Genomic DNA, 17,087 nt, shown 5'->3' on the forward strand with positions numbered 1-17,087 from the left:
CTTTGGCCTGTCGTCAAGTGTAATATTTGAGTCCTGAAAACTACCTTACACCTTGATGAATATGTAAAAGAATGAGGGTAACTTCTTTTTTTTTACCAGTAGAGGCCAAGATAACTGTCAATATTTGTACCCTATTTTTGTAAACAATTTTTGATATCTAGATATGCATTGAATATACATGTACTCGTTAAGAAACCCTGGTATTAATCTTTTAGATCAATTTTTTTTTGTAGGATCATTGAGCTTAAATATTTAATGTAAGATTATGGTCAGGTTTGTTAACATTCGTTTTTATGAAATTTATCAGATTTAAAGGTAATGTTCATCATCAAGAGTTTGCATGCATCCCCGACCAACAAGAGCTAGTTTTGATCGTTGACTGACCACAATCGCAAAACAAATTACTACTAGAGAAGAGATGCCTGTTTAAAAGAAATTGCTTGATCAAAATGGACAAGAAATTTGCTCAGTCCCTTTGAGCTAGTTGATGAACAGTTGTTATTTCATGATGATCCACTTCAAAACACTGTCGCAGACTTTCTGTGATGTACATTTTCTTTAGACTGTATCCTCAGGTAAAAAGGATTGTAAATATTTTATGTAAATTGGTATGAAATCTTTGAATATGTTACTCCTATAATCAACAACAAAATCTACACAAATAAGTTATAAACATAATGTTCCTCTGAAAAGCACTAGAACAGTTATCATTAACAATTAAGTTCACACTTTTTTTACTCGCAGAATTACATGTATTTGGTATTGGTTTTTGTGAAAATTTTTAACTAAAAATGAAACAGTAAAGTTCAGAACAGATCAATTTTGCCTACGGTAAATGTGAATTGATTTGTATGTTAATCCATATATTTATTCAGGTTTTAATCTTAAAATAAACTGTATATTTTTGTTGTATATCAAAACCTAAACAGACCTTGTAATTAAACTCATTTTTGTTTACAATACAATACAGATGTGTAACAAATATTAATGCTTGATGAGGTGACTTTATGATTTGATAAACATTTGAATCAAAGTGTATTTGAAAACACTGTTGAATAAGTTCGTCCCACACAGGGCTATAAAAAGTCAAAGCCACTCATGTGTCTTGTTAAAGAGTACACAATAAACATTTTGAATCCTGTAAAAAAGTACAACAAATTGGGGGATATGAATGTATGAATTTATACTAAAACAAGGAGTTCCATAGACGTGCAGTACCTGGGCACTTGACTCGGTGTCAAGTTCCTTTGTTTTATATAAAGCCTGACAAACGGTGTATTGCAAATTAAGATCCTTATTTTCTTATTTAGAGGGAAAACCACATTTTTGGAACAGTTCACTGGAGTTTTCAAAAGCTTCCAGTTGTTTTTTCCGATTCTAAAAAAAACTGATTGAGAGATAGACCCAGAACATTTTAAACAATAATGTGACATTTTGCATCTTCGACGTTACACTTCGACCGAGCCCAAGTTATTACTGGGTTAATCAAGTGAGAGAGTCAACGATATGGGTGGGACAATTATGAGAACAATCAGGAAGCCTGGTTTCACGCACAAACGCGGATCAACAACACTACTGGTTATAAACAGTAACCCTAAAAACACCACCACTTTTTGGATTTACAAGTGCAACTAAGACCAGTGCAGTGGAGAAAGGAGAGGATCGAGATTTGTTTGCTTGGCAACAAACCATGGGACAGTTTTCATCGCGCGCAAGAAAGAGGTAACAGATTTTTATCGATTTCAGAGTCGCCTTTTGAATACAAGACGTCCTACGATATACATTGTACTTGCAAAAAAAAACTACAGAAGACAGAGGCTTCTTGGCTCCTTATAAAAAACTTACAGACGTTTCAAACTTTGTTGACGGACATAGAGGGCGCACATTTACAGAACCCCGCATGGAAAAAGGAAGTTGGAGGTTGGATGGCGACATAGAGCAGGAGACTTTTTCTTCTTAAAAAAACACCTATAGTTTGGGGCTTTTTTGGTCTCGCCAAAATGTCATTGTTTTCTTCCAGCGGGAAATACATTGATTTCGAAATGGCGCCGACCCGACGAAGCTCTTTCAAGTTTGTCATAATCCGAGGCGCTTGTGTGGTGCGTGTGTTCATGTGTGTCTATTAGTAAAAGGCTAGCCCCATAAATCGGTCCAATCCACTCCGTGGATTGGACCGATTTATGGGGCTAGTAAAAGGCCAATTTAAAACAATAAGGCTTTACAAAAAACACTTGTTTCACTGTGAGGGTGGGAGATGAGCCGGGTGCCGGTGAAAACTTTCAATGCCAAATAACAGCTAAGCCGTTATTGTTTTCTGACGCTAGAATTTAAAGCGGGATGGGAACCATAGAGCAATGGAGGAAGAAATCCAACACTGTTTAATTAAAAAAATAAAAATACACAGCAGCACAGATCGACTACCTGAGAAACAATTATAATCGGCGGGCCGGGTGTGGGATATGACTGGTAAAACAAAGTATATATATATATATGTATATATATAATGAATAGGGTAGATGGCCTTAGCTTTCGGTCCAATCCGGAGATATCAAATAATAAACCACAAGGGAAACTGACTGGGTACATTTTTAAATGATTTTGGATTCAACAAAGAAAAATTGACTAGAGCGGGATTTGAACCAACGACCTCCGGTTTAACGTGCCGGCGCTCTACCAACTGAGCTATCTAGCCCTATGTTGGTGGTCTCCCAATTTTGTCAATATCTTTGTTCGGGGGTGCCTGTCAGAAGCCATTAAACCGCAAACTGCCGTGTAGCCAGGGATCACATCCGGGTAACGATACAACCTGGGAAGCGGCAGACAGGGGATCACCTTAAGGGGATGCGACTTTTTTATATCAGATATCAAATAATAAACCACAAGGGAAACTGACTGGGAACATTTGTTTTAAATGATTTTGGATTGAACAAAGAAAATTGACTAGAGCGGGATTTGAACCAACGACCTCCGGTTTAACGTGCCGGCGCTCTACCAACTGAGCTATCTAGCCCTATGTTGGTGGTCTCCCAATTTTGTCAATATCTTTGTTCGGGGGTGCCTGTCAGAAGCCATTAAACCGCAAACTGCCGTGTAGCCAGGGATCACACCCGGGTAACGATACAACCTGGGAAGCGGCAGACAGGGGATCACCTTAAGGGGATGCGACTTTTTTATATCAGATATCAAATAATAAACCACAAGGGAAACTGACTGGGAACATTTGTTTTAAATGATTTTGGATTGAACAAAGAAAATTGACTAGAGCGGGATTTGAACCAACGACCTCCGGTTTAACGTGCCGGCGCTCTACCAACTGAGCTATCTAGCCCTATGTTGGTGGTCTCCCAATTTTGTCAATATCTTTGTTCGGGGGTGCCTGTCAGAAGCCATTAAACCGCAAACTGCCGTGTAGCCAGGGATCACACCCGGGTAACGATACAACCTGGGAAGCGGCAGACAGGGGATCACCTTAAGGGGATGCGACTTTTTTATATCAGATATCAAATAATAAACCACAAGGGAAACTGACTGGGAACATTTGTTTTAAATGATTTTGGATTGAACAAAGAAAACTGACTATATATATATATATATAAACAATATTGCTTCTTTTCCTGACTGTTTCGACGATCTCCAATCGCCGCCAGTGGTGGGGGCTGGGAGCTCCAGCTCCCCACCCACCACACTCAATCTTGCTTTTTCACATTGATTAGTCTTGGCCCAAGATGTCAATGATTGGTCTATTTTTTATCAACACAAAGTCGTTTTTGTGAATGAATTTTTACCAAAAACCATGAGAAATATGTAGTTTAGCCCAGACTAAACACTTCCGTGCCCCATTGACAAAAAATTCATGTCAATTTAATGAGTTGACGGCACGAAAATGAGTTGACGACGAGTTGACGGCAAGTCGGCGAGTTGACGGCAAGTAGTAGGACCGCCCTCGACCTCGATACCCTTGCAGGTCCGGACCTCCCTGTGTTGCATGTTTTCTATGTGTATTTAGGAGGAGGTATTGATAACCTTGTTTTCACGAGTGTAAGACAGTTTGTTACTTATACGTATGGGGACGATACAGCTCTAACTGTCGATGAAAACGACGTTGACACTCTCGGAGGGAGAAAGTTGGAAACCAGTGAAAATGCTGCATCATCATTGTGTTGCACAATCTGCAAACACCAGCGAAATTACGGTGCATATTTCACCGCATAGGTTCTACACACGTTATTCAATTTGCACGATGGCTGCTCAAGATGAACTTGGTAAGAACTTAGAAAATCATATTCTTTTGAGTTATTTTAAATGGCCATGTTGTTAATTTTTTAGGAAATGACTGTGATATTGTTTATTTGGAAATTAGGCGTGTGCAATAACCAGCCTTATCCTAGCATTAGGCTTTTTAGCGCATTTAAAATCAAACTCTATCTCGAGTCGATAGATCAAAGACAATTGAATGAATGATTGATATAGTCAATGGAGTAGACTAACTCAGTCTTCTAAACAAAAATCTCAGAAAGCACTATCGCTGGCACCGCTGCTTGTAAGTTGTATTGCAATTTTGTATTGTATTTTAAAGTCCTTACTTACCATGCTTACTGTTGCAGACAAATTTGCTACGGTGTAAACGTATTAATGTGGGTACCTTAAATGTGTTCTTGATTCTCAATCTCAGTGAGCTCTTGACTAATCAAAAATGTGCACAAAATTATGAATCCCCTTCAAAATCAAAGTTCAATCCCTTCATCCGTAAGAAGCTTTGTATGTTTTGTTAAGTTGTTGCAGTGCACAGCTCATCGTAGCAAACTGCCCTTGTCTTTCAAAATCTTCAAGTGTGATGCGAGGCATGTCAACCTTTTAATAAACAGTTTGGATAGTTTTTCCAAAAACTGATTTAACTTAATAATTTAACAATACAGTTACAAAAAGGCCCCAAATGTACGACCTTCTTGCTGTTGTGGCCCTCAGGATTGATATGGAACAGTCTTCCTAACAATAACATTTTTGAACAACATCAAACAATCACTTCAGTACACTACAATGTCAATAGTCAATTCAATAGACAATACATACTTTTAAGACATCACTCAAATCTCACCGGTTTACGGTTTACAAGAGCTTACTGTGGGCGCCATGAGCAATGAGCGTTGGATTAAGGGGCAATACAAATGTTTAGTTGATTGACTGACAATTTCCTCGTTGAATTTACAGAGCTGCTGGAGAGGGTGTTTCTTCGAGTAGGTTCAGCGGAGACTGATGAGCAATTGCAGAATGTAACATCACGATTTTTACCTCCTGTGCTTCTCAAACTATGTAGCAACCAGGAAGGAGTTCGAAAAAAGGTCCGCTACATAAAACGTCTCCATCTCATTCTTTTTGGCAATTTTTTTCCCCAGTTTCACTTCTGGCATTTTAAATAGTGTAACCATGTCAAGATTAAAACTTAAGTTTGTCATTCGTCAGTGACTAGCCAGTGGGATTGGTGTAAATTGTCAATACACTGTTCTGCCAGCTTTTTCACGTGTTTATTTTTTACAACGTTATCATTTGTATCTGAAACCGGATGTGAACAATCTGTAGATTCCAGAATGATATAGTCAGTAAAAAAATAAGTAAAGAAAAATAAACTTCTAGTTTCACATTACTTTGTAGTATTCTCAAGTCTGTACATTCTCAGCAACAAAATATGTCGAAAGTTCTGGAGGTTCTACTTTCAGACCCGAAAGTTCAGGGCCCAATTTTACAGAGCTGCTTAAGCACAAAAAGTAGCTAAGAATAACAACATCACTCACTAGAATAAGGTTACCAGCAGCCAATTTCACAAACAGTAGGATTAAGATGGGTTCAGTGCGTCCTGCGCTTTTGATACAGAACTTAACTCGTCCTAAGTCATGACTTAGGACGAGCAAACTCTTCCAAACTTAGGTTTAATCGTATGAATAAGATTAAACCTAAGTTTGGAAGAGTTTGGTATTGTGGACAGCTGTGACAAAGAGATCAAACTAGTCTTATCTCGAGTCTAGCCATACGTTTTTTACATCTCCTGGGACTAGTCCAAAGTTAGGAGTAGTCCTAACTCTTTGTGAAATCGACCATATCACACGTACAATTTACGACTGGTCTCCTGCTTTTTTTTGCTTAGCAGAAAATTACTAAGCAATATTGTCTGCCTGAGCATCTCTATGAAATAGGCCCTGGTTTATAATTTTGTCAAAGGATTGTTCTGATTTTATATGTTTACTTTGTCACACCAGGTGTTGGAGCTATTGGTCCATATTAATAAGAGGCTTAAGAGTCGACCCAAGGTGCAGATCCCTGTGGACGTTCTACTCCTGCAGTACCAAGACCCTGCCAATGTCACGTTTGTTACAGTTAGTATCATAGAATCACCGTCCAGGCCTAGAATTTTATCTTATAGAGAAAAATAAAAAAATAGGCTAGTATAGTCTGAAAGAAAAAACAAGGAAGGTAGTTGTAGCACTTAAAAGCACTGGACACTACTGGTAATTACTAAAAATAGTTGTGAGCATAGAAACTTTCTTGGTGACAAGCAATGGAGAGCTGTTGATAGTATAAAACATTGTAAGAAGCGGCTCCCTCTGAAGTAACATAGTTTTTGAGAGTCAAACATTAAAAGACTTCAGGCCTGGACCCTTTTTATTAGGCATCTGAATACACATACACTTTGTCCAACATTGGTGGGTTTTTTTCTCGTTATTCTCCTGCAACTTTGATGATCAATTGAGTCAAAATTGTTACAGATTTGTTATTGTATGCATATGTTTGGATACACCAAGTGAGAATACTGGTCTTTGACAATTACCAAAGAGTTCCTATGCCTTAAAAAACTAACTTATACATAAAAATTGAATTTCTCTTTCGTAGCAACAGCTACCACTTCAATTAACTACTTGCATCTTGCCACTAATCTAAGTGCTACTACTTTATTCCTTGTTTTATCTTTGAGAGGGCAAGGCCATTATTAATTTGCAAAGGGAATTTTCATTGGAACATGTTAAAGTCAATGGGAAACTTTTGATGGAACACCAAGGCTAACATTATCGCCATTATGACATCCATGTAATTCCAGGCCTGAACATGTCTAGCATTGAAATTGTGACAAGTAACGCTTTGCTCATTTCATTTGCCGCAATCAAAATAACCCTCAAATGAGCTTGCAAAAGATCCTGGACAGAAAATCAGTCACTTTCCTGTTCTTCCTTTAAAAAAAATGAGGCTATAAAGGCCACAAGAAAAATAAAGAATATTTAAAGAGAGGAAAGGTGTCTATTTATATTCCTTTAAAACTATTTAGGGTTGAACAAAGGCAACTTTAACCAGAGCGGGATTTGAACCAACGACCTTTGGAGTTACGTGTTCTACCAAATAAGCTATCTAGCCATATGTTGGCGGTCTTTTTTCCCTGTAAAAAAAAATATTTTATCTGATGACATTGTTAATTCCTTGGGTTTTGATATTTGCAGAACTTCACCATACTGTACCTGAAAATGGGCTACCCTAGGCTTTCATTGGAGAAACAGGCCGAGTTGGCACCCTCTCTTATTCAATGCATAGAAGGCAAACCGATATTGCAGCAAGAATGGTGAGTAGCTAGCTGTCCAAAGTTATTAATATTTCCACATTGGATAAATGGTATGAAAGCAGTGTTGTAATCATAGTCATTGTCAAGTCAAAGCACTACTCACCTTTGCTTAAAGTCAAGTCAAGTCAAATAGAATGTAATTGTTGCTCAAGTCAAGTCACAAGTCAAACTTTTGCAAGTCAAGTCAAGTCATATAATATCATGAAATATGCCCACTCCCATGCTGTTGTGACAAACTTTAATACAATAAAACAAATCTGTTAATGGCTTTTTAATCAATTCAATCAATGAATCATGCACCCACATATCTGTGCAGATTAATTGTTTGACCTTACGACAAGAGCACTCAAAAACATTGGGATCGCGGGCAGCAGCATCGTCGCCTGAGACTACAATATTTCCCAATTTATTTTAAACAATAATATCATAAATTTATTATTACAGGCTGCTCTCAACTCTCATGTAATTTTTACGCTAATCAAGTCACAAGTCATTTTTCCCCAAGTCAAGTCGCCAGTAATTTTTCCCCCAATTCAAGTAAAGTCGCAATTCAATGAAATTGGCAACTCAAGTCAAGTCAAAGTCATGAACTTGAGTCAACAACACTTTATGAAGCGTGCACCTTTATAACACCATCCACAACCTTTCTTGTTTCCAACTCAAAAATTTACTCTTTTGCCTCCTCCTCGTTTAGTCTGCTGCAGATGCTGATCCCGACCCTGCCGCATCTGAAACTCCCGAAGGACCCAGTTCAGAGAAAAGTGGTTTTTGGTCTAAGCGAGAAGCCTATCACAGTACAAATGCTACTGGATTTCATGCTGGACTACCTACTCTTACCATACACGTTCAGGTGAGCTTGGATTAGTGTGTTGTGACAGGCTCGGGCCCTAATCCATAAAGCTGTTAAGCAGAAAATCCTGCTAAGCAAATTTCTTTGATAAGGAAATAAAGGGTGGGGCACCGGCCACAATAGTTCAAACTAAATGGACTTTTGGCTGGTTACCAGTTTCTGCCAAGCAATATTTGTCTGAGCTTAGCAAGTTTTTGTGCTTAAAGGTTTCATGAAATTGGGACCTGTGCTTTGTTAAGATTTTTTTTCCCCACAGAACTCCCTAAGCCCAAATATTTTTTTTTTTTTAAGAAGTTAAACATTTCCTCCGGGCTCCAGTTTCATGAAGTCGCTAGGAGCAGAAAATAATGCTTGCATTTCTGCTTAGCAAAAATAAAGGATATTAGGATACCATCCACAGGTAGTACATGCGATATGGTATTTTGGCTGGTAACCTTATTTAGGTAAGCATATTGTGTGTGCAGTTCATGCTTAAGCAGCCCCAATAAGTTTGGTCCAGATTTTAAACAACTATGGATTTCTTTTTTCCACCCAGTACATCCAAGGCTGAGGAACGCCCCACTACTGCCACTGGAGGGCAGCAGACTGCCTCATCATCATCGTCAAGACCTACAACTGCACCTGCAGGTGGGGCTGGTGCTGCTGCAGCCACAGCTTCGGGTTGGACAACACCACCGGGTTTGAGTGCCACTGCACTGAAAAGGGTATTGGGAGAAGGGGTTCTGGAAGCAAGCACGATTGAAGAGGTGAGTCAAACTATCAAACCCTCCAACTCTTTTCAAACGAGTTGACCAACCGTTTGAAACATTCAACTGCACAGGGCCCAGTTTGATGGCTCTGCTTATTGCCGAATTAGAGCCCTGTTATATACCATATTGCAATGATGTGTTTATCCTTTTTGCAGTGCAAAGTGGGTATTGTTAACTTCCTTGCTGCTGATGTGTTGTCTGAAGAAGACGTTGTGTGTCATCTCATCGTGGCCTGCTCAGATACCAGATACAGGTAATTTTTTCGCTTAAATGACAAATACTTGTGTATTTTACTAAGGCCCAATTTCTTGGAGCTGGTTTACAGCACTGTACACCGTTAGTAATTGTCAAGGACCAGTATTCCCACTTAGTGTATCCCAACATGCGCATAAAATAACAAATCTGTAAAAAATTGTACTCAATTGGTCATTGCAATTGCAAAAGAATAATGAAAGAAAAAAAACGCCCTTGTTGCACAAATTTGTATCTGAGTGAGAAATAACCTCTTTCTCAAAAACTCCATTACTTCAGAGCTATTTTTGAGTAATTACCAATACTGTCCAATGCCTTTAAATGAAGAATATTGACTCGTTGACAGCCTTGTTGCACCAAGACAATATGCCCTGAACTTTATCTTTTCTAAAAAATGTTTCTTGTTGTTTGTTTCCATTCAGTGTTGCCACGGCTGCGGACATTGAGCTCAGGAAGATGCAAGGTGTTGTCAATTGGAATAATATAGCCATCGTCAATAAACTCTACAGCTTATTCAAGGGAACTGTGGTGATTAAAGGCCAGGTAAAAACTCATATACCAGGGATGTGATTTCTCTGTTTTTTGCCCCTCCCCCTATTTTTATGATTTTTTGTTAATATTTTTTTTCTCTCATAAAAACATGAAGATAAAACCATATAAAATACCAAAAATTGGAGAGTAGGGTTTTTAAAACCAAAGGTAAGTGTATGTAAGTAGGCTTTGCCCTCACAAATTTTCGAACTCTCTCAAGCTTTCGTGCTTTTAGCTCACAGTTCAGGTATTTTTTAAACAGCCTATCACATTCCTAATATGCGCAATGTGCCATACATTGTGGGTTAGCATTGGGTGCATCGCAGCACGGGGAGGATTCCGCACCTGCCCAGCCTGGAAGAGGCAAGGAGGTCGACCTCGCAGCAACTGGGTGGGCCAACTGGAAGCGGACTTCGAGTCCTGGGCTGGGCAGCTGTGGCAATCAGCAGCAGAACGCATTGGTTGGGCGGCTCTACGTCCACCTTGATGGATCAAGAGAATGATGATGATGAGGATGATTGGGTGGGGGGGTAAATATTACTGACAATTTTCTTGCTTACGAACGGTCTTGAGCGGTGGACTCAAGTTCTGATTTAAAAAAAGATATGGGTTCGCATCCTGCTTCGAACTCTGGCCAGGTCAGTCGAGACACTTGTATCCTTTAGCAAGGCTCTTTATCATAATTGCTTGGTCTTCATGCAGGAGTACAAAAGGGGTATCGGCGAGAGCTGGGAAGTTACCTGCGATGGACTAGCATCCTGTCCAGGGGGAATAGAAATAATCTCGGTCGATTACTGCCAATGAGACTGGACATAAACACCGTCCTGATGACCCATATTGGCTTGAGCCTTTTGGCAATGACATGTCTTAATAATAATATCCACTCCAGTTTCAGTTCAGTACTGTCTCCTCATTGGGTTTTTTGGGTTGAACAGAGTGGGATTGACTAGAGTGGGATTCGGACCAACGACCTCTGGATTAGCTTGCCATTGCTCTACCACCTAATCTATCTAGCCCTTTGTTGGCGTCGTCCCTTTTTTTTCAATTCTTTGTTTAACCCCCAAAATCATTTGAAAATTTACCTAGTCAGTTTCCCTTGTGGTTTATATTGATGTCTCCTCATTGTCTTAACATTTTCAGCCTGCCATCAAGCAAGACGACCGTCGTCTACCGGTTAGCACCAGAGTTCGTCTCAAGATCTTCCCATTCTTCCTCAAGTCTAGGGAAGCAGCAGAGCAGTTTCCAGCTTGTATCCAGGTAAGCTTGGGACTCGCCCTCCTATTTGCTGAAACCACATACTTTCACAAGGTATAATACTAGTAGTTTCTCGTTAGGACCAGCACCCTTTATCACACTTTAACACAAAGTAGCAGTCTTCAATTTTCTTTTGCAGCTAACTGAGTCTTGGCTGAGTTTAAAAACAAAAAATCTACATCAAGTACTGTCTCTTTAGGCTTTGTGTATTTTTTACTGTTAGATTTTAACTGACTTGTCCCTTGTGACTTATTTTTCTTAGGGGGAGGGGCTTAACTTTTGCTGTTTACGTTAAACTTTTGCTACTGCTAATCATCTGTGAGGTGCCGTGATGCCTTGGCATAAGGCGCTCTATAAATATTTCCTTGTTATTTTCATGTCATTTGTTTGACCTTCGTTGTGTTACAGGTTATCTTTGACTGTCTCTACGGCAATAACACCAATGCTAAGCTGAAGACGTTTGCCGTTCAGTTCGTTCATCATCTCTGTGATACGTGCAGCACATCACGCATGCAGCCTATGGGCCCTATTCTACTCTCCGGTATGGGGAAACTCATCTCCGAAGCTAAAGATGTACGTAGTCCAAATTAGAATCATTTTTGTTGTCGGCCATCAGAACTTGCACAGACAACTTTGCCATGACACCGCAATCTAGTGAATTATTCAAAACTTGACTAGGGAAGACAGTAGTTTGACAAAGCGACTGTAGTATGTCGCAGCTGAAGATACTGTTACCAGAAGCTCCTTGAAATTTATATTTTCAGGAATTACCAAAAGGTGAACATGCCATCACTTCAATATACCTATTAACGTTTGATCCAACTTATTTAAAAGTCATTTTGGCGCAAGTCAAGTCAAGTCTCCAGTAATTTTTCCTCAAGTCAAGTCCAGTCACAAGTCAGTGAAATTGGCGACTTTTGTCAGCAGCAACTTGTATCAGTGGTTTATTGAAAACAACAGGAGTGAAACGAATTTACTGTTTCAAAAACCAATGATGTAAATAACCTTAACTTCAATAAAACCTCCAGATAATATGGAAGATGTTTTTTTTTTCCAGCTACGTTTTTTTAATATTATTGCATTTGTTTTTCGTTTTGTACTCAGAGCGCCCAGTTACGAGGTCTGGCTTACGTTGCGGTTGGAAAATTATCAAGGTAAGTTAAAGGATAACTTTGGAATAAAATGGTCCATTAAGAAAATGGTGGAGAAATCTTTGCCCTAGTGCCTTGAGTACCTTATTGGTAGATATGTAAGACCCTATTGCACCTCGTCTATCGAACTCACTGCCGCTTGACCTCGGAAAACAGAACAATCCTTCAGTCTTCAAGCGACAGCTCAAAACTCACCTCTATAAACAGGCATTTAAAATCTGTGACTTTTAACTTTGACTTTGTGAACTGGTGCCCTTGAACCTAAACTGGTACCCTTTTTGGTGTTCCCGTCATATTTTTTGTTCAAATCATGAACCACTAAAATATAACTCATATTTAGCAGACATTCAAATGTCTTTCCCTTTTTTTCTCCAGACGTCTACCACAGCTGTCAAACAAGTTTGACATGGCACTTTTGCAACAGTTCTTTGACGCCTTGTCTACTGTAAGTTTGAGTAATTCAATGTATATTTTGTTTATGGTTACACCATGTGTATATCTACTTGCTGGGTAGATTATGTTCTTTTGAGAACTTGTCTCGCTTTATTTTCTACTTCCCCTGAGTAAAGCGATCAAAGTGTGAGAAGGCCAGCCGTTATTCCTAGGGGGCAAACCCGGGGAATACAGTAGTGTGAAAGGGGCTTATTTGAACTCCTTAGGGATATCTTGCAGGTTGGATAGTCAACTGTTGAGTAGTCTATCCACAAGTTATCCAGGGAAAGTGTTGAGAAGTATTGTGGTTTTAAAGGGTCTGGGAACTTTTTGTAGGACACAAAACACAATGCTCACAGATTTACATTAAACTCACACAGTTTGAAGATAATGATGGTAGAAAGCTTTCCTTGAATTATTACTAGCTGAGGTGCCGTAGTTTTTTAGAAATGAGTAAAACAAGACACCAAAAATAATTTTCGTCTCAGGAGGCGAAAATTATTAAAGCATGTGAAACTTTTTTGTGTGACATTGTTTTAGTCATTTCTCAAAAACTACAGCACCTCAGCAAGTCTTATTTTAAGGTAAGCTGTCTACTATCATTAACTTCAAGCGGTGTAAAGTTTAATATAAATCTGTGGACATCGTGTTTTGTGTTACAAAAAGTACCCAAATCCTTTAATAGCGAATATTTTTGTTCTCTTAATTCAGGAAGATGCGAATATTCGAATGCATGTGCAGGAGTCTCTCTCTATGATGGCGCAGGCATTCAGGAACCTGGAAGGACCAAATGTACAAATCATGCAGAGCCTCATCATGAGTAACATTGAGAAGGTAAGGTACCAGACCCACTGAGAGAGGGGATGCTGTTCCAGTAAGCACTGGCTTAGAGAGAACATATTACGCTTATCATGATATCATGATTTTTTTTATGGAAGTATGGAAAACAAATTGCATCTTATTTGACTTGAATACTCAACCATTGGTGCAGTTTTTGTTTTTTGGGTTTTTTTTTTTCTCTCCTAATTGTATGTGCATGTTTTTGTTTTCTTTACTGTTCTTATTGTCTGTACTTGAATTTTTACCTGTGAAATTGATAAATAATGAAAACAAATGAAAGGACCAGTCTTTGTACGCCAACTAGAATACTAAGTATTCTGGTTAGCTACAATTTGACTTTCTGACTTAAGAGTTAAGAGACGCTACCTAAGAGTTAGGATTGAAAGGGCGTTGATATTTGTTTCCTTTTATTTTATTTTTATGCATCAAAGCAGTGACAATTTAAATAAGAATTAGAAATCAACATGAAACGAAATAAATAGCCATAATGTTCTAATTGCACTTTGTAGAGTTTTTATCCCACAGCTGTCTGTACTCTTAATCAAATGTCTTTTTCTGATTGGAATTCAATCGTGCTGTTTTTATCGTTCGTATTTCGCTTGTATATTATTATACTTTTCATAATACTTATATATTCGATGTATTTTTGTATAAATGGTAAATTTTCAGTGTGTATTTTTATACAACATATTTTCAGACACGCAAAACCAAAATGCATTTCACTGTACAATTTTATTTTACATTTGACAATAAAACATTAATAATAAACCATTTCACAATAATAATAATTGTGAGATATAACAAAAGGGAAGAAGTGTGTCAAACCAAGGAAAAGCACAAAATACATCTAGTTTATATCTTTTGTTGGCAATATAAAATTCAGCTCTCCCCATCATTTTAGCATAATTGATAAAATACGCAATTTGAGGAGGCTTCTCCATGTACTTGCAATGATAACAATGTACTGTTTGATATTTGGATGCAATTCTTTGTATGGGGCACCATTCTCAACTTACAATGCATTGTATTTATGTTCACAGTCTGAACCCCAGGCTCGTCTTGTAGCTGTTCAGTATGCGAGTATAGTGTTTCCTGGCAACCACATAGCATCACGCTATGCATTGCTGCTAGCTTCTGGAGATGAGTAAGTAACACATTAAAAAGGATTTGAGGCATTGCATGGTGAGGTATCAATATATATTTTGTGTTAATCACGATCCTATAAGCTAAAGTAGTAGTCCCAGTCTATTTTCTATACCATCCGCCCTGTTAATAGTTAAAAAGCAGGACAGTTTTTTTCAGAACTGAGAAGTCTCCTGAACCCCTGAACTCCGCGGCAGTAGAATAAAGCAAGACAGTTCTCAAAGAACAAACTCTACCTGGCAAGTAGATACACACACAGTGTTACCGCAAACCAATATGTATTTTTAATAAGACGAAAAAAGAAGAAAACAATTTTACAGCTTTTTTTATTAAATAATATTGAGGCATTGCATGGTGAGGTATCAATATATATTTGGTTTGCAGTAACACCATGTGTGTATCTACTTGCCAGGTAGATTATGTTCTTTTAAAAACGTGTCTTGCTTAAAATTCTACTTCCGCGGAGTAGAAAACCATTGATGTAATGAACCCTTTAATATTTGTATTTCAGGAAGGAAGATATTCAGAACGAGGCAGTGAAAGGGCTGAGAATACCTAGTGAGGAGTCTCTGAGGGAACAGTCAGATGATGCTAGTGAGGAACCTATGAGTGGAGCTAGTAACAGTAAGGCACTAGTTCCTGCTTTCCCTGAGATGGTACTCTACATCAGTGAAATGGTGAGATTGTATTGCAGGCTGGCATAATGTATAGATACTATCATTCAAAACTGTATGGATGGTGTTGAATGGTCAGACAGTAGGAGGGGTGATTTTGAACTGTGTAGACTTTATCGTTCACTGCTCCTATTTTCTCCCCTTTTTGTTTTCAGGCATCCAAGAGAGTGAAAAGTTCCTCGCGTTATGTATCAGGGAACACCCACATGCCCTTCAAGCCATCTACGTTCAATCAGGTAATTACTTGAACATTTAATAACTCATTTGCATTGATGTATTATTTTTGGTTTTAATCAAAATTAATATTCTGTATCCCCGTACATCTATTAAATGCGTTGATATAACTCACATATTTGTCCTTGTCAATAGATTAGTTAAGAAAGCGTTCTGTGGCATCCTTGATTTTACTATGTATTTGTTGCCACAACAGTTGACCATTGTAACCGTCAGATACCAAAATAAATATAGGGCGGGAGATACAAATTTGTTGCAGATTAATTCTCAGCTTCAACCCAATAACACTCGATCCTTCTCATTTGTCCAAACACTTGTATCCTTGAGCTAGATGCTTTACTATAATTGACTCCCTTCACCCGGGAGTATAAATGGGTTCCTGCATTGGTAGAGGTTAAAGTCACCTGGAAATAGATTTGTTTTTCAAACATAAGAGTATATGTTAAGTAACAATAAAACAACTGTTTTAGTAATTGTTTGTCACGATTTATATGTTAAAAAAATAGTTAAAGTTGTTTGGGGGTTGACTCCGCCTACCCCTTTAGCAATCGAGGCAGACTTTGCTTTGATGCGTAGAGTAAACACACGTGCAAAGTACATGCAAGTCCAAGTCATTGAGTTTGTACGTTTCGAAAAAGTTGTTTTCTTGCATTTTTCCGGCAATTCCCACCAAGTGTATTGCTGCTGTATGCTAAAGATGGGGTCAGTCTGCATGGCTGGTCAGACTCACAAGAGTAATAGTGCCTAGTGGTCCAGTCTGACGTCTTTTTCAGCGCTGTGCAGCATTTTCTCTTCAAAAATATCGCGACTCGATTGACGTCACGAACAGCGCCCTCTCGGGTCGGGGCCTACTCTTAAAATTAATTTGTAAATAAGATAAGAACTAATTTTTTAGAACCTTAGTTAACTGTTTATTCACATTCCACTCATCAAAACACAATAGTGACAAAAGCTTTATTTTGACAAAATACCACTTCCAGGGCAATTCCATTGGCTCTGCCATTGGTACACGTATATACGTGTACCAATGGCAGAGCCAATGAAATTGAATGGTATACCATTGACTAAACCAATGGAATTGAATGGTATACCATTGACTAAACCAATGGAGTTGAATGGCTTACCATTGATGTTATCAATGGTACTGAATGGTAAACCATTAACTAAATAACTGGTGTTCAATGGTATACCATTGGCTAGACCAATGGTGTTCAATGGCATGCATGTACCATTGGCTAGACCAATGGTGTTCAATGGTATACCATTGGCTAGACCAATGGTGTTCAATGGTATACCAATGGCTAGACCAATGGTGTTCAATGGTATACCATTGGCTAGACCAATGGTGTTCAATGGTATACCATTGGCTAGACCAAT

General features: G+C 38.5%; 1 protein-coding gene across 1 annotated transcript in view; it reads left to right on the forward strand.

Annotated features, from left to right (window-relative positions):
• Window positions 1-4,228: 4,228 nt before the first annotated feature.
• Window positions 4,229-17,087, forward strand: part of LOC117297640 (proteasome adapter and scaffold protein ECM29-like) — a 36,307-nt gene continuing 23,448 nt past the window's right edge. The window contains exons 1-16 of the mRNA XM_033780778.1: window positions 4,229-4,262; window positions 5,209-5,339; window positions 6,252-6,368; window positions 7,482-7,600; window positions 8,295-8,450; window positions 8,986-9,196; window positions 9,355-9,452; window positions 9,874-9,994; window positions 11,123-11,239; window positions 11,645-11,809; window positions 12,341-12,390; window positions 12,763-12,832; window positions 13,531-13,653; window positions 14,700-14,803; window positions 15,314-15,479; window positions 15,632-15,712. Coding sequence (XP_033636669.1) covers window positions 4,241-4,262; window positions 5,209-5,339; window positions 6,252-6,368; window positions 7,482-7,600; window positions 8,295-8,450; window positions 8,986-9,196; window positions 9,355-9,452; window positions 9,874-9,994; window positions 11,123-11,239; window positions 11,645-11,809; window positions 12,341-12,390; window positions 12,763-12,832; window positions 13,531-13,653; window positions 14,700-14,803; window positions 15,314-15,479; window positions 15,632-15,712 — 1,851 coding nt within the window. The 5' untranslated portion in view covers window positions 4,229-4,240. The remainder of the gene's footprint in view (window positions 4,263-5,208; window positions 5,340-6,251; window positions 6,369-7,481; window positions 7,601-8,294; window positions 8,451-8,985; window positions 9,197-9,354; window positions 9,453-9,873; window positions 9,995-11,122; window positions 11,240-11,644; window positions 11,810-12,340; window positions 12,391-12,762; window positions 12,833-13,530; window positions 13,654-14,699; window positions 14,804-15,313; window positions 15,480-15,631; window positions 15,713-17,087) is intronic.

The sequence above is a fragment of the Asterias rubens genome, chromosome 12, assembly GCF_902459465.1.
Source record: "Asterias rubens chromosome 12, eAstRub1.3, whole genome shotgun sequence".
Lineage (NCBI taxonomy): Eukaryota > Metazoa > Echinodermata > Asteroidea > Forcipulatida > Asteriidae > Asterias > Asterias rubens.